Source organism: Berghia stephanieae, chromosome 4, assembly GCF_034508935.2.
Source record: "Berghia stephanieae isolate SIO BIC M18660-M18661 chromosome 4, UCSD_Bste_1.3, whole genome shotgun sequence".
Lineage (NCBI taxonomy): Eukaryota > Metazoa > Mollusca > Gastropoda > Nudibranchia > Aeolidiidae > Berghia > Berghia stephanieae.
The window spans coordinates 28,746,850-28,766,849 of NC_088363.1; the positions used below are offsets into that span (position 1 = coordinate 28,746,850).

Consider the following 20,000-nt stretch of genomic DNA (forward strand, 5'->3'; position numbering starts at 1 on the left):
CAGTCAATCGCAAAGTAATTTCTGTCAGCCCTATAAGACCCAGCTAGCCAATCACTCATGTGTGGACGGGAGAGGGAGGGGAGGGGAGCAGAAAAAAAAACTTGATCTCACCCGGGATCGATCTGAGTCCTTTTGCTATGAAAACAAATGCTCTACCAACTGAGCTATCGATCGGGGAAACCCGAAACGTTCATTTGATCTGTTCTTGTACTAAAATTGAAGCTTACATTCAGTTTCATATTATTTATTTGAGATTTCCATAACAACAATGAGCCCATAAGGAATTGGGTTCACTGACCTGCAAATACGTGCACGTCGCTTCAGTATAACGCAAAGTGATGAATTAGAGAGCAGGGACATTTCACTGATGCTGTAAGATAGACATTTTTTTCTTCAGATCTTTATCTTCAAAAAAAACTCATGAAAAATAACTCACGTTATTTATTTTGGACCATAACATCAATTTTAGAGTCTCATTCAGCCAGGCATAATACTGCATTGATGCGATGGGTCGCTTGTTTTCTTATCAATATAGGAAGTAAAGTTTTCTGACCAACCATTTCCAATATCATTAGTCAGCTTACTGCAGAATAGTAAATTGATGTTTTCAAAATATCGTCTTAATTAGTCCTTCAGAGCTAATGGAGTCAATTCCGGTTTCTATAGCGTGAAACGGACATTAACAATTGCCTTCTATCCTTTGGATAATCTATCGCAAAGTACATTTCGCCAGACCTAGCTACCCAATCACTGCTGGGTGGATATTTCTGAAAAAGAAATGTCGACTTCACCCGGTATTGATCTCGGTCCTCTTGCATGTGAAGAGAGTGCTCTATCACCTGAGCTATCGAGACACCCGTACTATAATAACAACATATTATCTCATATGCAATGTCCCCTACATTGCATAACCTGAAAGAATGGTGGGAGAGGGGACTAAATTATGGCGTCTGTCTGGCAAAGATTGACCATAAAGAATAATGTGACGTTAGCAACATCATTTCTATAATTGGAGCAAATTGGTACTCATCAACAGTTAACACGAGAGGAGGGATGAACCCTCTCCTTACCAGCTGTAGGAAAATCGTCACATTCGTTACGATACACCAAACATTTTTCTTATTCAAATTTCCTTTGTACATCATACAATTTAAAGAAAATGAACAGTGTGTTGTACAGCATGTATTGCTAAAGAAATTATGTATTGCAAGAACTTTACTGCTATTGTGTCTGAGTGATAAAGATATATTTTTGTGTTCGTTGGGTGTGAAGTTTTGGGGAAAATCCTGAAAATGGCTGGTAAGGAGAGGGAGTTACGGTCGCTTCCCGCTCATCGAGTTGCGATCGTCAATTATTGACTTTATTTTGAGTTGAGATCATTTTAATTCTTTCTTTTTTTAAGCTATAATATACTACAAACTACATACAAAGCATATGTAGAAATGATATGTTAAAAAAAATCACACTCTGACTGGGGAAAGAACCTCAAACTTTCTGATCGCCGTCAGTTTGATTTCTGTCAAATAAAATTTCCGCAATTCTGTATTATTAGTCATTTAATATAGTTCTTACACACTTCCCCTTGTTATCATTGTTGTATAGGTCTATCTCTTTGATACTAAATAAATATAGTCTTTTTGCTTGGCTTATAGCTAATTGATGATTTTTTAATTTTTGTCTTTGTTTTTTTAAATTCTGTTTTGTGGGGGGGGGGGGTTGTTTCTCTTGTTGATGTTGTCGTCGTCGTCGTCTTCGTTGTTGCTGATTTTTTTTTTTTGTTATTTTATTTTCTTGAGGTTTCTTTTTCTGTCGTTGTAGTTGTTGTTGCTGTTGTTGTTATTGTTCTTGGTCTTGTTGTTGTTGTTGAGTTTGTTTGTTGTTGTTGTTTTTAACTGATTGATATTTTTTCGTTATTCTTCCTGTCTTATTTGTTCTTTCTTTATAATTTAATATTTTCCCCTGCAATCAATCATGCGGTACTGAAATAAAACAGATTGCTTCCATACAAACCTACCGTTGTTCTCACATCTTACGTTTTCGTCCCCTTGTCATGTCTACTTTACGAGCGGGCAATTATTTCTCATCCAAAGGACTGATGACAAAATAATGAAAATGGGAAGTGATGATAAAAAAATATAAAATGTATGTAAAGGAGCGTTGTGTATCAAAATTATAATATTTTTTGTTGTTGTGTGTTTGTTTGTGATATATCGTCAGTTCGAATATTTTTGTTAAAGCAAGGGGGATGAGTATAAAAATTAGTAAAAATGATGGCGAATCTTATAAATAACATGTGACCCACCGTCTCAAAACGATATTATCTCGAGATGAGGTGAACCCTGGAAAGTGAATTTAGAGAATCAAAATTATAAGAAATATGAACTTTTCGTAAATTTCAATAATATGGGAATTAACCTCAAGTTTATATTTTTGCTAATTTCCAGAGCTTAGTTTATCCCGACAAAATATCACTTTGAGATGACGGGTCACAATTTTATTCGTAAACGAGAAAACAATTTTCGCGGGGAAAAAAGCTTAGTTGGTAACACTGCTGTCTCCAGGTAGTAGCGTGCGTCTGCCAAAACAATTTGACTTCCCTATCAACTAAATCCACGCTTGTCATAATTCTGTCTGTCTCACGTCTGCCAGCTCATGAATGAAAATGACGTGTGGGCAGACATTTTATAACGATTTATTGTTTACAAATGCACCGCTGTTATTAAAAAAAAAACAAAAGAAAAAAAAAAGAAAACAGAAAAGAATATGATAGACAGACAAGTGATAATAATTATAATAATATATAAGTCCACATTACTCCTAGACATGCGTTCAACTCAGTAAATTATATATATACACTGATTCTTTTTTTTTAATTTTTTTTTTTTACAATTAATTAGTTTGAAAATTGTAATATTATATTATTTCTTTTTTTATTTAACATACGATTCCGTGAGTGGGGGGAAGTTTAAAAAGAAAAAATGAGAATCGAGATTCTATCATTTTTTAAATTTAAAACTTATTATTTTTAATATACATAATACCTGTAAGTAATATCGTAGCTAAGGAGCTAAAAACGTTGGCTTAATGTATACCATTCATCTCATAAATACCTAGAGAAAAAAATAGCATTCTGTATGTTTCAAACAGTAATGGCTTAAATTTGCTAATATGTTGGAGTGAACCAGACGACGCAAATGAGAATTTTAATTTAAAATGTTCAGAAAAATGCAATTTTTGATTCATTGTCTTTTGTAGAAACTATATTTATTTTCTATACAATGAAACAGGGGAAAAACCCCACATATCAGTTGCCACATATTTCTTATAAAGTAATTGCTCGCTACCCTTTAGATTGGACACTAGTCTATCGCAAATTACTTTCCGCTAGATGTTACAGATCTACCTAGCTGCCCAATCACTTCTGCGTAAACAGGGGATCAGAAAAAAATATCCCGACTTCACTGGGATCGAACCAGGTCCCTGTGCGTGTAAAGCGAGTGCTCTGCCGACTGAGCTATCAAGACCAAAAGTGAGTTCGCTTACCAGACGTTGCAACTAGATATGTGCACATAGAGAATCTAATTCCCATGAAAACAACGCGATTGTTTAGTGATGCACGCACGTTAACCATTATGCGCATTTGTTAACCCCAGTGTACTTGACGGAAAACATGACTGAGGGGAAATAAAATATGACAAAGTGAAAAATTAACGGCAATGGGAAGACGACAGTCAGTCCCCACCAAAATAAAAAAAAAATAGAAAATGTTTAAGTGGAAAAGGGCAAAAGGAAGTTGACAAAAAAAAAAAAAAAAAGCAGTGGAAAATTAGGCGAATTACATCTTGAAAGACTTGTTTGTTATAATATATTATTGTTGTTATTAATATTATTATTATTATCATTATTATTATTATTATGATTATTATTATTATTATTATTATTATTATTATTATTATTATTATTATTATTATTATTATTATTGTTGTTGTTATTATTATTGTTATTATTATTATATATTATTATTATTATTATTATTATTATTATTATTATTATTATTATTATTATTATTATTATTATCATCATTATAATTATTATCATTATTATTATGATGAAAATAATAATAATGATGATGATAATAATAGTATTATAACAATAATAATAATAATAATAATAATAATAATAATAATAATAATAATAATAATAATAATAATAATAATAATAATGATAATATTCTCCTTTCTCCCTATCCATTTATTTTTCTCTCCGATTCTCTGATATCATTCCCTTGTGTGTTTTCGCACACATCTGTTTTTGTTCCTGCGTTTTTCCTTAACTTGTTTATTTATTCATCATTTTATTTTGATTTTTGCTCGTACTCTTGATATTTGTTACAGTAATAAACATTCTTCTGCTCACATCATTTTATTGTTTTTCATCAACAGATGAGACCAGACTATTTTTATTGTTTTAAAGGAAACTGAATCACAAGATCGGCTAACAACAGAGCGATGAAAGGAATCATGATTACCACCATAATTGGGTCCCTACCAGAGCATCATTCTGGAATCTCTACTCCTAATTTATTGTTATAGTGAAATCTAAAACAGGCACTCGCCAGCCTTTCTTCACCAATGATGCCATACTGTATGTTATCTCTTTTGTTTTGCGTGTGCATCCTCTTTGGGATTGGACAAGGTCAAGACAAAGACAAAGTCTATACAATCCCAGAGGAGGAATCGGACGGAACATTCGTTGGAAACATTGCACGTGATCTCAACCTTGCAGCACTTATTCCTTCTGATGTATTCGAATCTTTACAATACAATATTCTAGTCGGCGACGATGCCAGTCACTTCACTATCGATCAGACCAATAGCGATCTATTTACCAATGGAAAATTGGATCGCGAGGAACTTTGTCGGTTTGAAGCCTCTTGCATGTTGAATATCAGAGTCGGAGCGAGGTCGGAAAAAACAATCAGGACCTATTACATTGGTGTCGATCTCCTGGACATCAATGACAATGCCCCGCAGTTCAATGAGTCTGAGTTAAACATGAATATCCCAGAATCCGTGACAATAGGGACTGTTTACACCATCCCTGGAGCCTTGGACATTGATAGAGGTGGTACCAATTCCATCCAGTCTTATTCCTTGGCCCAGGGGATGGAAATATTCAATTTGAAGTATTATCAAAAGTTGGATGGAACTTCAGAAGTGAATCTTATCGTAAATGGATCACTTGATCGTGAAACGCGTGATTTTTATTCTGCAGTTGTCGTGGCAAAAGATGGTGGAGATCCAATAAGAACAGCGACTCTTCAAATCAATGTCAATATTCTTGACGACAACGATAATTCACCAAATTTTCCAAAATCTCAGTATAATGTTCAAGTAGGAGAAAATACAGAACGTGGCGCGATGATCATTCATTTAACGGCTGTAGATGATGACATCGGGGACAATGCTAAACTTAAATATCGCCTTAGCTTCCACCAAGATGCTTCTGTTGCAGAGCGATTCGAGATTGAACCTGATACTGGAAAACTGACTGCTAAAGTAGCCTTAACAAGTGGTGAATACACTATCATTGTTGAAGCAGTTGATGGAGGCGATCCTCAAAAGATGAATCAGACTATTGTAAATGTTCTTGTGATCGATACAGAGAACAATCCCCCGGTTATAACACTGGATACGCTTAACCCGAATGACCCCAACAACGCCTATATCTCCGAGTCGGCAAACCCTGACGCTATTGTAGCTCTAGTCAATGTTGATGACCCTGATACAGGTTTGAACGGAGCAGTATTGTGCTACAGTCAGTCTGCTTTCTTTGACTTGCAGGATTTAAAGAATAATGAATATATGGTAGTTGTGGCAAGAGCACTGAATCGCGAGGTTACAGCTCAATATAAAGTTACTTTATATTGTGAAGACAATGGCAATCCAAAACTAAGTGCTACAAAAGTATTCGATGTTATAGTAAAGGACGAAAACGATAATCCACCAATCTTCGAAAATCCGGACGTAACTGTTACGATAGCAGAGGGAAACGCGATCAATGACGTAGCTATGTTGTTGATTGCGACAGATGCAGACGAGGGAAACAACGCTAAAATCTACTACGCTCTTTTAGACGATTCTGATAAGTTCTTCCACATACCCGTTGGATCTAATGCTCTATCTTTGTCCAAGTCCCTAAACAGAGAGGCGGAAGATTTACACGTGGTTACAGTTGTAGCTAAAGACGGTGGCGAACCAGCAAACTATGCCACTGCTACTGTTACAGTTTCTGTTTTGGATATCAACGATGTTGCACCTAAATTTCTAAAATCTACATATTCATTTCTCATAGAGGAAGGCCTTCCTGCCGAAAGCATTGTGGGATTTGTGTCTGCATTCGACTTTGACCTTGATGACGGAGGGGAATTTTCTTTTCTGTTACCGTCTCGTTCTGGAAATGAAGGTAAATTCAAAATGTCCGAAAACGGAACACTGATGACAACAACTCTACTTGATAGAGAGGCAATATCTAAGTTTACTTTTGTAGCCGAAGTAAGGGATCATGGTCGTCCAGTTCTGACGTCACAATCAATGATAGAGGTAACTGTGGTGGACGTCAATGACAACAATCCTGTCTTCTTGTTCCCAAGCCCCAGCAACAGTAGCGTGTCCATCTATCTTCCCATTGATATTACAAAGTCTTTAGTCACAGTGAAAGTGAGTACAATAATTTCTATCTAGATCAGTCTCACTTCTTTAAAATAAAGAATATAATAATAATAACAAGTACAAGTCCAAACCATTACTTGGTTCATGATTTCACATGAATGATATTTACCTCAACACCACTTTCAATACATCAACAATACCACCACCACCATCACTACCACTGCATTCACCACCACTATCATCACCATCATCACCATCGTCGTTGTCATCATCATCATCATCATCATCATCATCATCATCATCATCATCATCATCATCCTATTTTGTCGATAACCAATGAGTACTAATTTCTAATATTTTTACAAAGTCAAACAAAAACGATAAGCTAAGTCATAGGACATTAAACATCAAGTAGTGTTTATCTGTCTTAATGATGTGTCCTTGGATAGATAGTTTACAAGACCGCCTTCATACCAGATTCGGGTTAAATAAGTATCTGGTAGTTATCAAAATCTATCATGTAACCAGAACAAACAGGCAATTGTGGTGAATTGAATTGATATTGGACTCCAAAACATCAATAAGGTTGGAGTCAGCTTGCAATTGTAACACTCTGACGCGCATAGAGGATAGTAAACATTGTAGATTCACTAATTAAGCATTGATCTATTTACGCGATCACTGCGTTCTCTTCAAACGTCGTTCTTTTCCTCCTCATTTTTGTTCCTCTTCTCTTTACCTTCCTTTCCCTCTCACTAACCAACCTCTCCTTCCCCAAAGGACTCTCCTCCTTATCTTTATGCGGCTGTGTGGTCTAGTGGTATGACACTCGCTTTCGGATCGGAAGGTCCTGGGTTCGAGCCTCGCTCGGCGCATAGTTAAGTTGAGTCCTTGGAAAATGCTCTTTACTCACATTCTCTCACCGTACTCAGGTGTAAAATGAGTACCTGGCCGTTAACAGCGTTGTCTCTGTCCGAAAAAAATTGTAATATCACCTACAGGCGTCATGTCCCGTCCTACATTACAAATGTTGCTGTTGGCCATGAGCACGTTTAGTGGATATTGCGCTATATAAAAGATCAGTTTATTTTTATTCACGTCGCCTCATCTTCCTTGTTCAGCAACATTTTCATCTTCCAATCTCATCCCAATCAACAATCGTTCGAAGTCAAGAAGTTTTATAGAGACAAATTTACATTAGATTTTAATTCTCAATCGAATAGCCTCAATTAAATGATTCCCAAAATTTTATCTCTGCCATTATTTCACGCGGTACAAGCCACCTGTAAGACGTCTATTTTGTACTATCCGTTTTAAGGTCTCTTTCATTACTGATAGCCATCGTTAAAACCTGGGTCTAGAGAAATAATACGTGTAAAATGCCTCACCCATATAACTCATCGCCAGGTTAAAAAAAAAAAAAAAAAAAAAGCATTTGGTGCATACCTGAGTGGACATCCGTTACACTTATTTAGAGGTCTCAACGTTGAACACTAATGTAATTCCATCTGGCTAAACTCCATATTGTACCTAACGTACGTGGAAATATCGAGCAAAAATAACTATCTAGATTGGAAGAATATGGTTACCGCTTTCTTTCCATCTTTTTCTGCTATTTTCTATTCTAGAAAGGATATAAAACGTTTAATTTAGATTTATAAGCCTGTAATTACTTCATAATCCACTCAAGTAGCATCATTGATTGATACTGAATAGCTAATTTCGGTTATTTATTTAATTTCCAGTCGAGTCTGAATATAATAATATACTCCTTCTTTAATAATCCCCAAATGCCCAGTTTATATCTAGCTTTTTATCTCGTATTTTGTTCTCTGAAATAGACAAAACTGTTTTGAAATGTGACCCACAGCCTCAAACCAGTTTTATGTCGGGATACGTTGGATGCTAAATATTGATTTTTATAGTAAAAACTACATTAACATCTTGAAAATTAGATGTTTTATTGAAGACAATATACAAAGTTTCCTAAAGAGGCAAAAACGAAAATCTTACTTTAACATCAAAATCACTTTCTGACTCATTGTTTAATTCTCACATAATGCCGTTGTGATACGATAAACCACAAATGTTATGTATTATTTTCTATTACCAAAAACAGGCCATAGATGCTGACGAAGGGAATAACGGCGACGTCAACTTCTTCCTCCAACCTGGAAATGCATCACGCATTTTTAGAGTTGACGAAATTACTGGTCAAGTCTTTGTCTTGAAGTCGCTGGACAAAGATGACGCTGGGAGCTACAACCTCACCATTACAGCCACTGACTCTGGATTGAGCCCCCTAAGTACAACTAAGAGCCTTTTTATAAATATCAAGGCAAGTTTTAGAAAAAAAAATAACATTACATAATTATGTACTCTAATCTAGGTGCACCTACTTGCAGGTCTGATAACCGAACGCATTTATGGGCTTGATTTAGTCTTGTATTAATGGACAATTTTTTGTGTCGGTTTGAGAGTATTTCCTGTATATTAATGAGACCATAACAATTTGGGTTATCAGACCAGCAAATAGGTATACGTAGACTCTAATGTTTAGAATTTCTAATCGTAGGAGTACAAGTAACCTTATCCAATGGACTTCAATATTTTCTATTTTGTTATCTCTCATTGGACAAAACTCTTTCCATTTATAACATAATATCTAGATGTCGAGCTATTGTCTGACTTGTTGCAAAGCTGGATCATGTGATCTCGCAAATTCTTTACTCATCTTATTGTTTGTTTGGGTTTTTTTGTTTGTTTTTTGTTTTTGTTTGTTTGTTGTTTTTTTTTTTTGTTGTTTTTTTTTTTGCTTATTTTTTGTACACAAATGATGCGTTAAGCCTATATTATTATGACAATCTAATATAAATATATATATATGTATTTTGTGTTTACTTGAAAGAGGCCAAAGGCTTTTGTTTTGTGTTGTTCATTCATGAGTCAGATTTACTCCCTTTATCTTTATCTCCATTTCATTGACTCATTTAGGCATCTCTATTTATTAGTTTTATATCTAGAGAGAGAAAGCTATTTAACAAACGATATTATGCGTTTATAATTATATAGTGCATCATTCAAGTCAAATATTTGTGTTGCAAATCTACAATTGTTTTTCTACTCCTAAAACCCTACATTGTTTTCGATGCAAAGGTGTACATTGTAAGATCACTTGCTTTCACATGAGTAGACACCTAATGTTTTTAATGTGAAAATTACTGTCATTGTTATAGTGGGTTTTTTTTTGGGTTTTTTTTTTTTTTAATATTAAAAGTTTCTCTTTCATTTATCTAAGATATTGCATCAAACCATTATAGAGGACCTTCTTTTACAAAATTAATACATTGAAAAAAATTTGTTTTCTCAATTTTTCTTTATGCCCACCTAAGTCATTATTTTCAAACTTTTCAAATGTGTATTGAAGGAATGCAATAGTTCTTACTTCCTAATGTTTCAATACAAAAGTGTACATTGCTATAACAATAATGCATACCATCTTTTACGACATGAACACAAAGAAAGAATTCACTCGTAACTATCGTTAACTTCATGTTTAAACTTATATTTAAGGGACTCATGAAAAAAAGCCCTTTTCGCTGAAACGTTCAGTCGCGCATTTCTTTTATAAAACGCTTATTTTATGTTAATCTTAGATACGTTTTGTGTATGTCTTTATCTTAGGAGAACCCAGTCCTCAAACCAGTTCAAGACTCCGAATCCCATACAGCAATAATTGTCGTAGGCCTTGTCGGAGGTACTCTCTTCCTCGCCATCCTCATCATCATTGTTGTTTGTCTTCTTCGACGACGAGACAAAGGCAAGGCCCTCAAATATCTGGATACTTCCACACCTTATAAAACCCCACCCCCGAGAGTACTGGATGCAGCTGCCCTTCCCGCCCAGTACGACAAGCACCGTCAGTGTGAGGACAGCAACAACAATGTAAATTTTACAATGGTCACTTCCGACAGCCATGATAGAGCGGAAATGGTCATGTCAGCAAACTACCACCGGAAGCACTCTGCACCAGTACTCACTGTTGGTTATCCACCGGAGGTGAGTAAAGGGGCAAGAGATCTTAAGTTTCTCACGGCTGTATCGTGTGTCTATAGAAAACAATCTAGTTTATTCTGTTCTGGCGCACACTGACAATACGCCTTTCTATACTTTGACGAGAAGACTTCTGCACCATATGAATGAAATAAGATGACCCCCATCTTGTCAATACATCTAAAACGAAAACTGTTAAATTTTTAGGTTTAAAACTTTTCAATTGCGTTAGGTTCATATCAAAACGTAATTTAAAAAGTGAATATAAATCTTCAAAAAAATAACGAAATACCGAACACGGAACGTGTTGGGCTCAAATTCCTTCTTCAGCCAACAACTTTAAAAAACCCATTAAAAGCATGTTTTTATTGTTGGCTGAAGAAGGGTTTTGAGCCCGAAACGTACCGTGTTTGGTATATTGTTCTGTTTTGAAGCTGTTATAATCATTTTTGTTTATTACTTTTTACCGTCCACAGCTTCTAGCAGTCATTTGACTTGAGAAACTTATTACTATCTTGATACGTGAATTAAAAGTTTTCTAATAAGAAAAATCGTTTTGTCAGTGTATGGCAGTTGTTACATGACTAATAATAAGTTGTAAAATTAAATCTTGGGTTCGGTTAATTATCATTCTATTGTCTTTGGGCATTAAAAGTATTTACATTAATCTATCTATTTATTTTCACTATTTTGTTTAGATTTTTTTTTTTTTAATGTTGATGTATTTATTCACTATTTGACCAAATCGATAGATATTTCTCGACCCTTGTTGTGATCGAAGCAAAACCAGATTGTGTTAAAATTTTGACTAAAATAACACGCACGTGCTTCAATCCTGGCTATACATGATGACCATCACTGTTTACTTTGCGACAATAAATACTCTGTGAAAAATGAACGATGGGTGGAATTCGGGAATAAAAAAGGATAATATAACAATGTTTATAAATTAATTATAAATAGCATCACAAACAATAGCCGTTGTTATTCAAGGCTCGTTGACCTGGTACGGTTGTTCAATCTTTTTTTCATTTTCTTCTAATTACACACGTGACCAAAAATGGACCAATGGTGAGCGAGAGACGACAACAGGTGTGGCGGAGGGGAATTAGTGACTCCTTGAGGGAGCCGCGGACTCCCTGCCTCCATTTAATCGAGTCGTGTCAGATGGCTATTTGATTCTATCTGACCGTGAAAATGTTTGGATCTTTGGTGTGAACGGGGGTTTTGATTGTTCCTGGTTTGGCGTGTGTGCGCCCCTGTGTTTAGAACAGAGGTGAAAAGATAAAGAATAGGTTGCAAATTCAGCTCTTTTTGTAACTGAAAAAAAAAAAAAAGAATATATCCTCAAAATGTTCAGTTTATCTTCTGTTGGTCTCCATGCTTTGTGTTACCCCGCTGTTTCTGGGCACCAGTGTCAAATTGTACGTCATATTACTATTAAGTCTGTTTTAAAGTTCGATAAAGGGTGGATATTTCAAATGCGCTCCTATTTCTGCCTTTTTTTCTGTTCTTTTATTTAGACCTATACATTTACTTTTTTTTCCTGTTTGTCTTTTTAATAAATGCGATTTAGCCTATTTGTGACTCGGCGTCTCAAAACGGTATTATGTCGGGATGAACTTGGTGCAGGAAATTGAATTTAAAGCCACAAATATAAAACTTTGGATTTATTCCAGTGCGTGGAGAATATACGCATTTTCTTACACTGCAAAAAAAGCAATAACAACGAAAAAAAAAACCCAGCAACAACGAAAAAGAAAAAAGAAACAAACAAATACATAAATAAATACAAATACAAAACAAACAAAAAAAAAAAAAAGAACCAAACAAACTCAGGCTTCTTATTTCTTTTGATTCCAATTCTGAATTCACTTTTTGGGATCTGATACATCCCGAGATCATAATACTATTCTGAGACAATGTGTCCCATTAATTTGCTCTGGCATTGTAGATAATATCCTTCAGTGATTTCTGCATTGAGGACACTTTTGTCGTATTGTTTAGTTTTGTATTTGTTTTTGATTTTTTTTTCTATGGTTACTGTTGGCAAAAGCATTTTACTAATAATTAATTGCAGAGAATGGGGAATAACAATAGTGTTATCCTCAAAGGCCACTGTCATCCTCTGCTGACCCATTCATTCTTTATTGTCTTTGAGTCTCAATTGGATTCAATAGTCTGATGTCACGTCGCCCAGCAACGGCGGCCATCGTGGTTCTAAACAAAGAAAATCTGTACTTTTTATTCTTCCTGCTGGCTAGAACTTTTCATATGTCTTGTGATCAGAATGTGTAAAAGTCAAAACATGATCAGATTTATAATGGGTCCCCCCCCCCCCCTTCTGGATACGCTTTTATGTTCGTCGGAAAAATATTTCATTAGAGCGTACGCCATTAATTGTTCCGATAGTTTAGAGCCAGTTACTCAGTTTCCATGCGTCATTACGAGGGAAGTGACGTTACGACTGTTGAAGCGTTTTAATTTACCAAATCAGTGTATATAGATAGACGATGTCTGATACGCCCTCAAAGTATATTTAAGAAATAAAACAGAAAAGGAAAGATTAGAAAATATCCAAAAGAGAAAACAAACAAAAACTTAAACAAAAATAAACCCAGACAAACAATAGCCCCCCCCCCCCCCCCCCCCCCCGCTCCAAAAACAAAACAATACAAACAAACAAAAAACCTGATGACTATTATATTGTATTCAAATCTGTTTCATGTTTTAGTACATATTCTATAGTTGACATCTTATCCTATCTTTTATATGGGTGTTTTCGGAATTTCAGTATTGTAATTATGGTATTAGTCTGTATTAGCGTCCATGCCCTAGACACTGCGAAAAAGGAATGAATTAAGGGATTCGTTACTAAAATGTATTGTAACTATGATACACCAGGCACTGGATACCATGGTCTTATTTATTGTAGTGTTAGATATTATATTGTGGAAAATAATCATATTATTAATGGTGACGGTGATGATGATGATGATGATGATGAATATAATAATAATAATAATAATAATAATAATAATAATAATAATATTAATAATAATAATAATAATAATGATAATGATAATAATAATAATAATAATAATAATAATCATCATCATCATCATCATCATCATAATAATAATAATAATAATAATAATAATAATAATAATGATAATAATAATAATTCGATATAAAAGCTGAATTGTTCAGCTTCAAATTGTGTCATGATGTAATATTAATCGAAGCACAGTAACAATGATGTAAAATACAATTTATACTGATAGGCACATTTTGGAATTCCTGTCAATTCCTTATACATAAACACAAATTCTAAAGATGTGTTTAAGCCTTCAAAGGAGTTAATCGATTTTACTTACTTCTACCATATATCATACCGCCATGTCATCACAAAAACTACAGTAACAGGCGGACGTTGTTGCTGCTCTCTCTCTCTCTCTCTCTCTCTCTCTCTCTCTCTCTCTCTCTCTCTCTCTCTCTCTGGTGAGAATAAAAAGTTCTACGTATGCGGCTATGTGGTATAGTAGTATGGCATCTGTCTTCGGACCGAATTGTTTAGGGTTCGAGTCCCGCCCTGAGCAGCGCATAGATGAGTCCTGGTAAAGGCTCTTTACTCGCATTATCTCACATAATCATGTTAAAATGAATACTTGCCAGTGCTGTCTCTGTCAGAAAGAAAAAATTGTAATAAAGCCAAACAGGCGTCATGTCCCGTTCTACATGTTAAATGTTGCTATTGACAAGGGACCTAGCTCTCTTGTAAAGCGCTTTGAGCACATTGAGTAGATATTACGCCTTATAAATACTCAAGTTTGCTCAGGTTTTACCAAATTAATAATAGGAGAAATTATGAACCGCCAGTCATCCTTTTGTAACTAATTATTTTTTTCACACCCCCATCTCCCTATGCTTTCGGCAGTTAAATTCAATTAAATATCACAATTAACTAGATTTCTTTGTGCGATTTTACGCTTGCTGTGTTGTCCTTTGTTTTGGATGTGTTAACTCATTCCAATGATACTAATCTAAAATAAACTGTTCACACGAACACAATTAATAATCGTAATGGTCTGCTTCACCAACAAAATATAAAATAAAATGGCCTTCCACACGAATAAAACCTGTCTTCAAGATATGAAGTGAGTAGAAAAGTGCCAGAAGACAATAGAGAATAAAAAATTTTTTTCGCGGCGGTGGTGGGGTTTGAACCTGCGACCTTATTGGTACGACAACTCCGCCTGGCAGGTGAGAGCGTGGCTCTACCGTGTGAGCTATCCACGAACACAAAAAAATATTCGTTTCAAACCCAAAGTCATTTCTAGATCCCTCTCTCACCCACTTCTTGAGATCGCCGATTCGTTCACCACCATCGCGAAGTAATTTTGACCAGCAGTTAAGCTTAATAGCCAATATTCTCATCACAAACATATAACATAGAAACGATTGAGACATTGAGTATGCTCCGGTGTATGGGGTGAATTTTTAATTCAGAAAAGTGAGTGGAGCAGGCACTTATGTTGGTAACAACAAGATATGAAGTGAGTAGAAAAGTGCCAGAAGACAATAGAGAATAAAAAATTTTTTTCGCGGCGGTGGTGGGGTTTGAACCTGCGACCTTATTGGTACGACAACTCCGCCTGGCAGGTGAGAGCGTGGCTCTACCGTGTGAGCTATCCACGAACACAAAAATATTCGTTTCAAACCCAAAGTCATTTCTAGATCCCTCTCTCACTTTTCTGAATTAAAAATTCACCCCATACGCCGGAGCATACTCAATGTCTCAATCGTTTCTATGTTATATGTTTGTGATGAGAATATTGGCTATTAAGCTTAACTGCTGGTCAAAATTACTTCGCGATGGTGGTGAACGAATCGGCGATCTCAAGAAGTGGGTGAGAGAGGGATCTAGAAATGACTTTGGGTTTGAAACGAATATTTTTTTGTGTTCGTGGATAGCTCACACGGTAGAGCCACGCTCTCACCTGCCAGGCGGAGTTGTCGTACCAATAAGGTCGCAGGTTCAAACCCCACCACCGCCGCGAAAAAAATTTTTTATTCTCTATTGTCTTCTGGCACTTTTCTACTCACTTCATATCTTGTTGTTACCAACATAAGTGCCTAAAACCTGTCTTCGAAGTATTGACATTATACGGACCAAGCGTGCCGTATGCGACTATTGATGACAACAAGGAAACGCCCACTCCGTCACGACTACAATAAAACCACGTCAAAGCAGATGATAATTTGGACCCAAAGATGGGAGAAAAATATCATTAATAACCTGGTGTGTAAATACTATTTGACGCTCATTTAATATTTTTAAAATGTTTGAGAAATTCGAGGAGGGCTATCTAGCATGCCTTTATAATGAATGAAGTTGGCATCACTCAGTTCTTTGTCATTTTTTTAGACAGCCAAATAGGTGGTCAATTCTCAACCCTACCCAAATCATCCTCTTAATTCACTGTTGTTTGTATTTAAATGTCATTGTTATTAATTTTGTTTGATTTCTTTAATTAAGTCATCTTTCTGCCGCCCAGAAACTCTCTACTCTTATTCCCATCAGCCCCCCTCCCTACCTTGTCCCTGTTCGATTTGTCATTCTTTCTATCTATCTATCTATCTATCTATCTATCTATCTATCTATCTATCTATCTATCTATCTATCTATCTATCTATCTATCTATCTATCTATCTGTCTGTCTATCTATCTATCTATATATATATATCTATCTATCTATCTATATATGTATGAATGAATGTCTATCTATCTAGCTAGCTATCCCTTTTTTGTCTGTCCATCTATCCTATTTACTACCCCCTCCTCTCTCTCTCACTCTCTCTCTCTCTCTCTCTCTCTCTCTCTCTCTCTCTCTCTCTCTCTCTCTCTCTCTCTTTTTCTATGTCCTTCCACTACATTTGACAACAAAGATCCAATAGACATTTGTCATAATGGTTGTCTATAGAACGTGTATCTTGAATGACAATGGGTATATTATTTCGGGAACACGATACAAAAAAAAAAAAAAGAAGAAGAAACCCCCCCCCCCCCCCCCAGCCCAAGAAAAACCCTCCAAAAAAAAAAAAAAAAACACAGTGGCATGGCTCGTGGCTCATGGCTCGTGGCTTGTGGGTGTCACGAGGAATTTAATCCAGACACACTATATTATATTCTATATCTGTGGGCTTTTTGTCTGCCAATGCTCTCTGAAGGACATTAACTGCGCCCTTTGTCCACAAAGTACCACCCGACTAAAGTGTATTCATATCGCTTTACTTGAGAAGAGACTGTGAATGTAATGCTCATTAAAAGTGGTATATATTTTGATTAAAGTACACGAGAGAGAGAGAGAGAGAGAGAGAGAGAGAGAGAGAGAGAGACAGAGAGAGAGAGAGAGAGAGAGAGAGAGAGAGATGACTGATCCGACAAAGTATTGCAGTGTTACCGGAGATACTTCATCATTCAGCTTTTTAATTCTATAGGAATGATTGTTAGTATCAATTTGCTCAACTGTACATAAAGAAGGGTGCTGCTCGTATCGATCCCCGGTGAACCCCTCCTCTATCCACTCTATCTGATTGAGTAGCTGGGTATGTTAGATCTTGTGGAAATACTTGCGATAAACTAGTGTCCTATCTAAAGTGTGACAAGCAATTACTATTGTCCGTTTCACGCTATTGAAAAAGGGATAAACTTCGGCTCTGACGGACTACAAATGATTGGCCATTAACTACGTGTTGGTCATAAAAATCACAATTAGAAAACAATTAATTATCAACAACGGTGTAGACATAACATTCATCGAGTTTTGTTTCATGGCATTGTGTAAATGAAATAATATTTCTACAGTCAGTAAACTCTGTCCATTGTTCAATTTTCACAAAAAAATACAGGTTTGTATCAAAAGAAGAAGAAAAGAAAAAGCATGCCGGAAGTGATTGATTTGTAACTTCAGTGAGAGCTCACCATCATCTCGCACGTCACCTGAGAACTGGCGAGATATCAATTTCCCGCAGCTGTCATCGCGTTGAAGGGGTGAAGTGACTCTTATGAGAAGCTGGGAACTTGGGAGGGTGATGGTGTTTGTTATAGGGGGTTTTGGAATTGGAGAAGGGTCCGGAGAAAGGTTTTGACCATCCATTCATACCTGAGAAACAAAAAAAAAAAAAAAAAAAATAAAAATGGTGGTGTTTGAGGTAGTGAGAGTGAGAGGGTGGGTTGTTGTCATTATTCTTTCTCATCACGTCTCTCAGTAGGGTCATCGAACTATTGAATGGATTATTGTTTAAAGAAGACAACAGTTATCGCCTCAGTTTTTGGAAGAAGGGATATCGTGGTCTTTTTTCTAAAATAATTGTTCTTTCAGCTTTTAGCTATTTTTGTTACAGTATCTTAGACGTCTTTTTCTGAGTTAGTTATAGGCCGACTTAAAATGGAGCGAAAGATAGAAATTGGGTCGTGCGTGAGCAAGGTGGATGGCAGATCAAACTAAGTTTGAAAGCATAATGTTTAACAATGCATTTTAAGATAAGACTGAATGAGACACCATGAATCGGATTTTTCATCCGTAGTTCTTTCTCTTATCATATCTCTTTACATATGGGACCTATCGTGTCAAACCGTTATTATATCGGAATGGACAAGATGAAGATAATTGAGAGTCGTATTAAAACAATCAAAATTAAGAATATATTTTCTTTTGACGTTTAAGATACAAAACTAATCTTCTCACCGAAGGCATTTATTTCAACAAAAATTGTACGAGTTAAGCTTTAAACTCAGATTTAAGCATCAAGTTCTCTCCGACAAAATCCCATTTTGAATTACTGGTCAAATACATCTAAAGATTGCTGAAGGTTAAAGATGGACTTACCACATGTATACAGAAAAAATGCCATTTTTGTTTGTGTTGGTTTGAGATTTTTTTTAAAAATTGTGTTTTGTCTTGTTTTGTTTTTTGTTTTGTGTGTGTGTGGTATTTGTTTTTGTTTTTTGTTTTTGTATTTGTTTGTTTGTTTGTTTTTGTTTTGAATCAACCAAAGTAAGACCAAGATCAATTTTGGTAATAAGACTGTTAAAATTAATTAAGACTATATAATTATTCGTTTGCTTATACGGTTATGACTCCTCAACAAGTTTTAAATTTGAACTTGTAAATAAATCTATACCAACAATATATTCGATCCCGAAGAGTTTTGTTCTTAATATCAAGACCACTCTATTTCTTTCCTAATCATTACCTGACATTATCTGAATTAGAAGCATCTTTGTAATGAAGGCTATAAATTCACACTTAAATTCTTTACGGGGATAATGTCTCGTGTCAATCATAAAAGAGCAACGGGCTCAATTCGAAGGCTATTATAAAACAGCACTAATTTCACGCTAACCGGGTTTTTCGGTCATGTTTTGTTAGCCGCTATTATGATAGTTTATTTTATCGCTCAAGTGAATTAATCATTTCCTCCAGTCCAGTCTCGCCAATTTCTCAAGAGTCCACGTCTGACCTAATTTGCATATTACCATCTAATTGGCAAACAGGGGAAAGGCAACGTCGTAAACCCACACTGCCGTACTCTGAATAAAAAAACGTATTAAAAATTTTGGCCAGAAAACTCGTCCTTCAAAATATCATTCGACTAAAATGACCCTTATCTTGACAATATCTCTAAAAATTGGAACTTCGTGAAGTCCCAGAATTGAGTATTTTTGCCAAGATGAGGGTCGTTTTAGTGGATCAATATTTGAAGGACAAGTTTTCCAGCCAAAATTTTAATAGATGGTTTACCAGATTACCGTAGTATAGTCCCTTATTACTTGTTCTCTAGCTAACGAGGACATGTCCGTTGAAATTTTGACTCCAATCAAAATGGGAAAATAAGGGTGAATGACCGCATAACAATATTATTATTATTATTATTATTATTATTATTATTATTATTATTATTATTATTATTATTATTATTATTATTAGTAGTAGTAGTAGTAGTAGTAGTAGTAGTAGTAGTAGTAGTAGTAGTAGTAGTAGTAGTAGTAGTAGTAGTAGTAGTAGTAGTAACAGTTCCATTTAATAACGCCTCCAAAGTGAAAAATAAATACAATAGTTTTAGAATCGAGGAAATATTATAAAGTTTGATAGTTTTAAAATGTAGAGTTGTCTCCAAAATTATATAAAGTTCGTCTAAGCCAGTCCAGTTGATTGCAACCATTCATATTGTTAGGGCTCTAACACATCTTTCTTTCTTCTCTCCCCCCCC

General features: G+C 35.4%; 1 protein-coding gene across 2 annotated transcripts in view; it reads left to right on the plus strand.

The window, feature by feature from the left end:
* LOC144970373 (protocadherin-11 X-linked-like) overlaps nt 1-20,000 on the plus strand; it is a 42,900-nt gene that overhangs the window by 20,032 nt on the left and 2,868 nt on the right. For both annotated transcript variants that reach the window (XM_078909941.1, XM_078909940.1), the window contains exons 2-4: nt 4,443-6,719; nt 8,791-9,009; nt 10,356-10,730. In XM_078909941.1, the coding sequence (XP_078766067.1) occupies nt 4,632-6,719; nt 8,791-9,009; nt 10,356-10,730 (2,682 nt within the window). In that variant the 5' untranslated portion in view covers nt 4,443-4,631. The remainder of the gene's footprint in view (nt 1-4,442; nt 6,720-8,790; nt 9,010-10,355; nt 10,731-20,000) is intronic.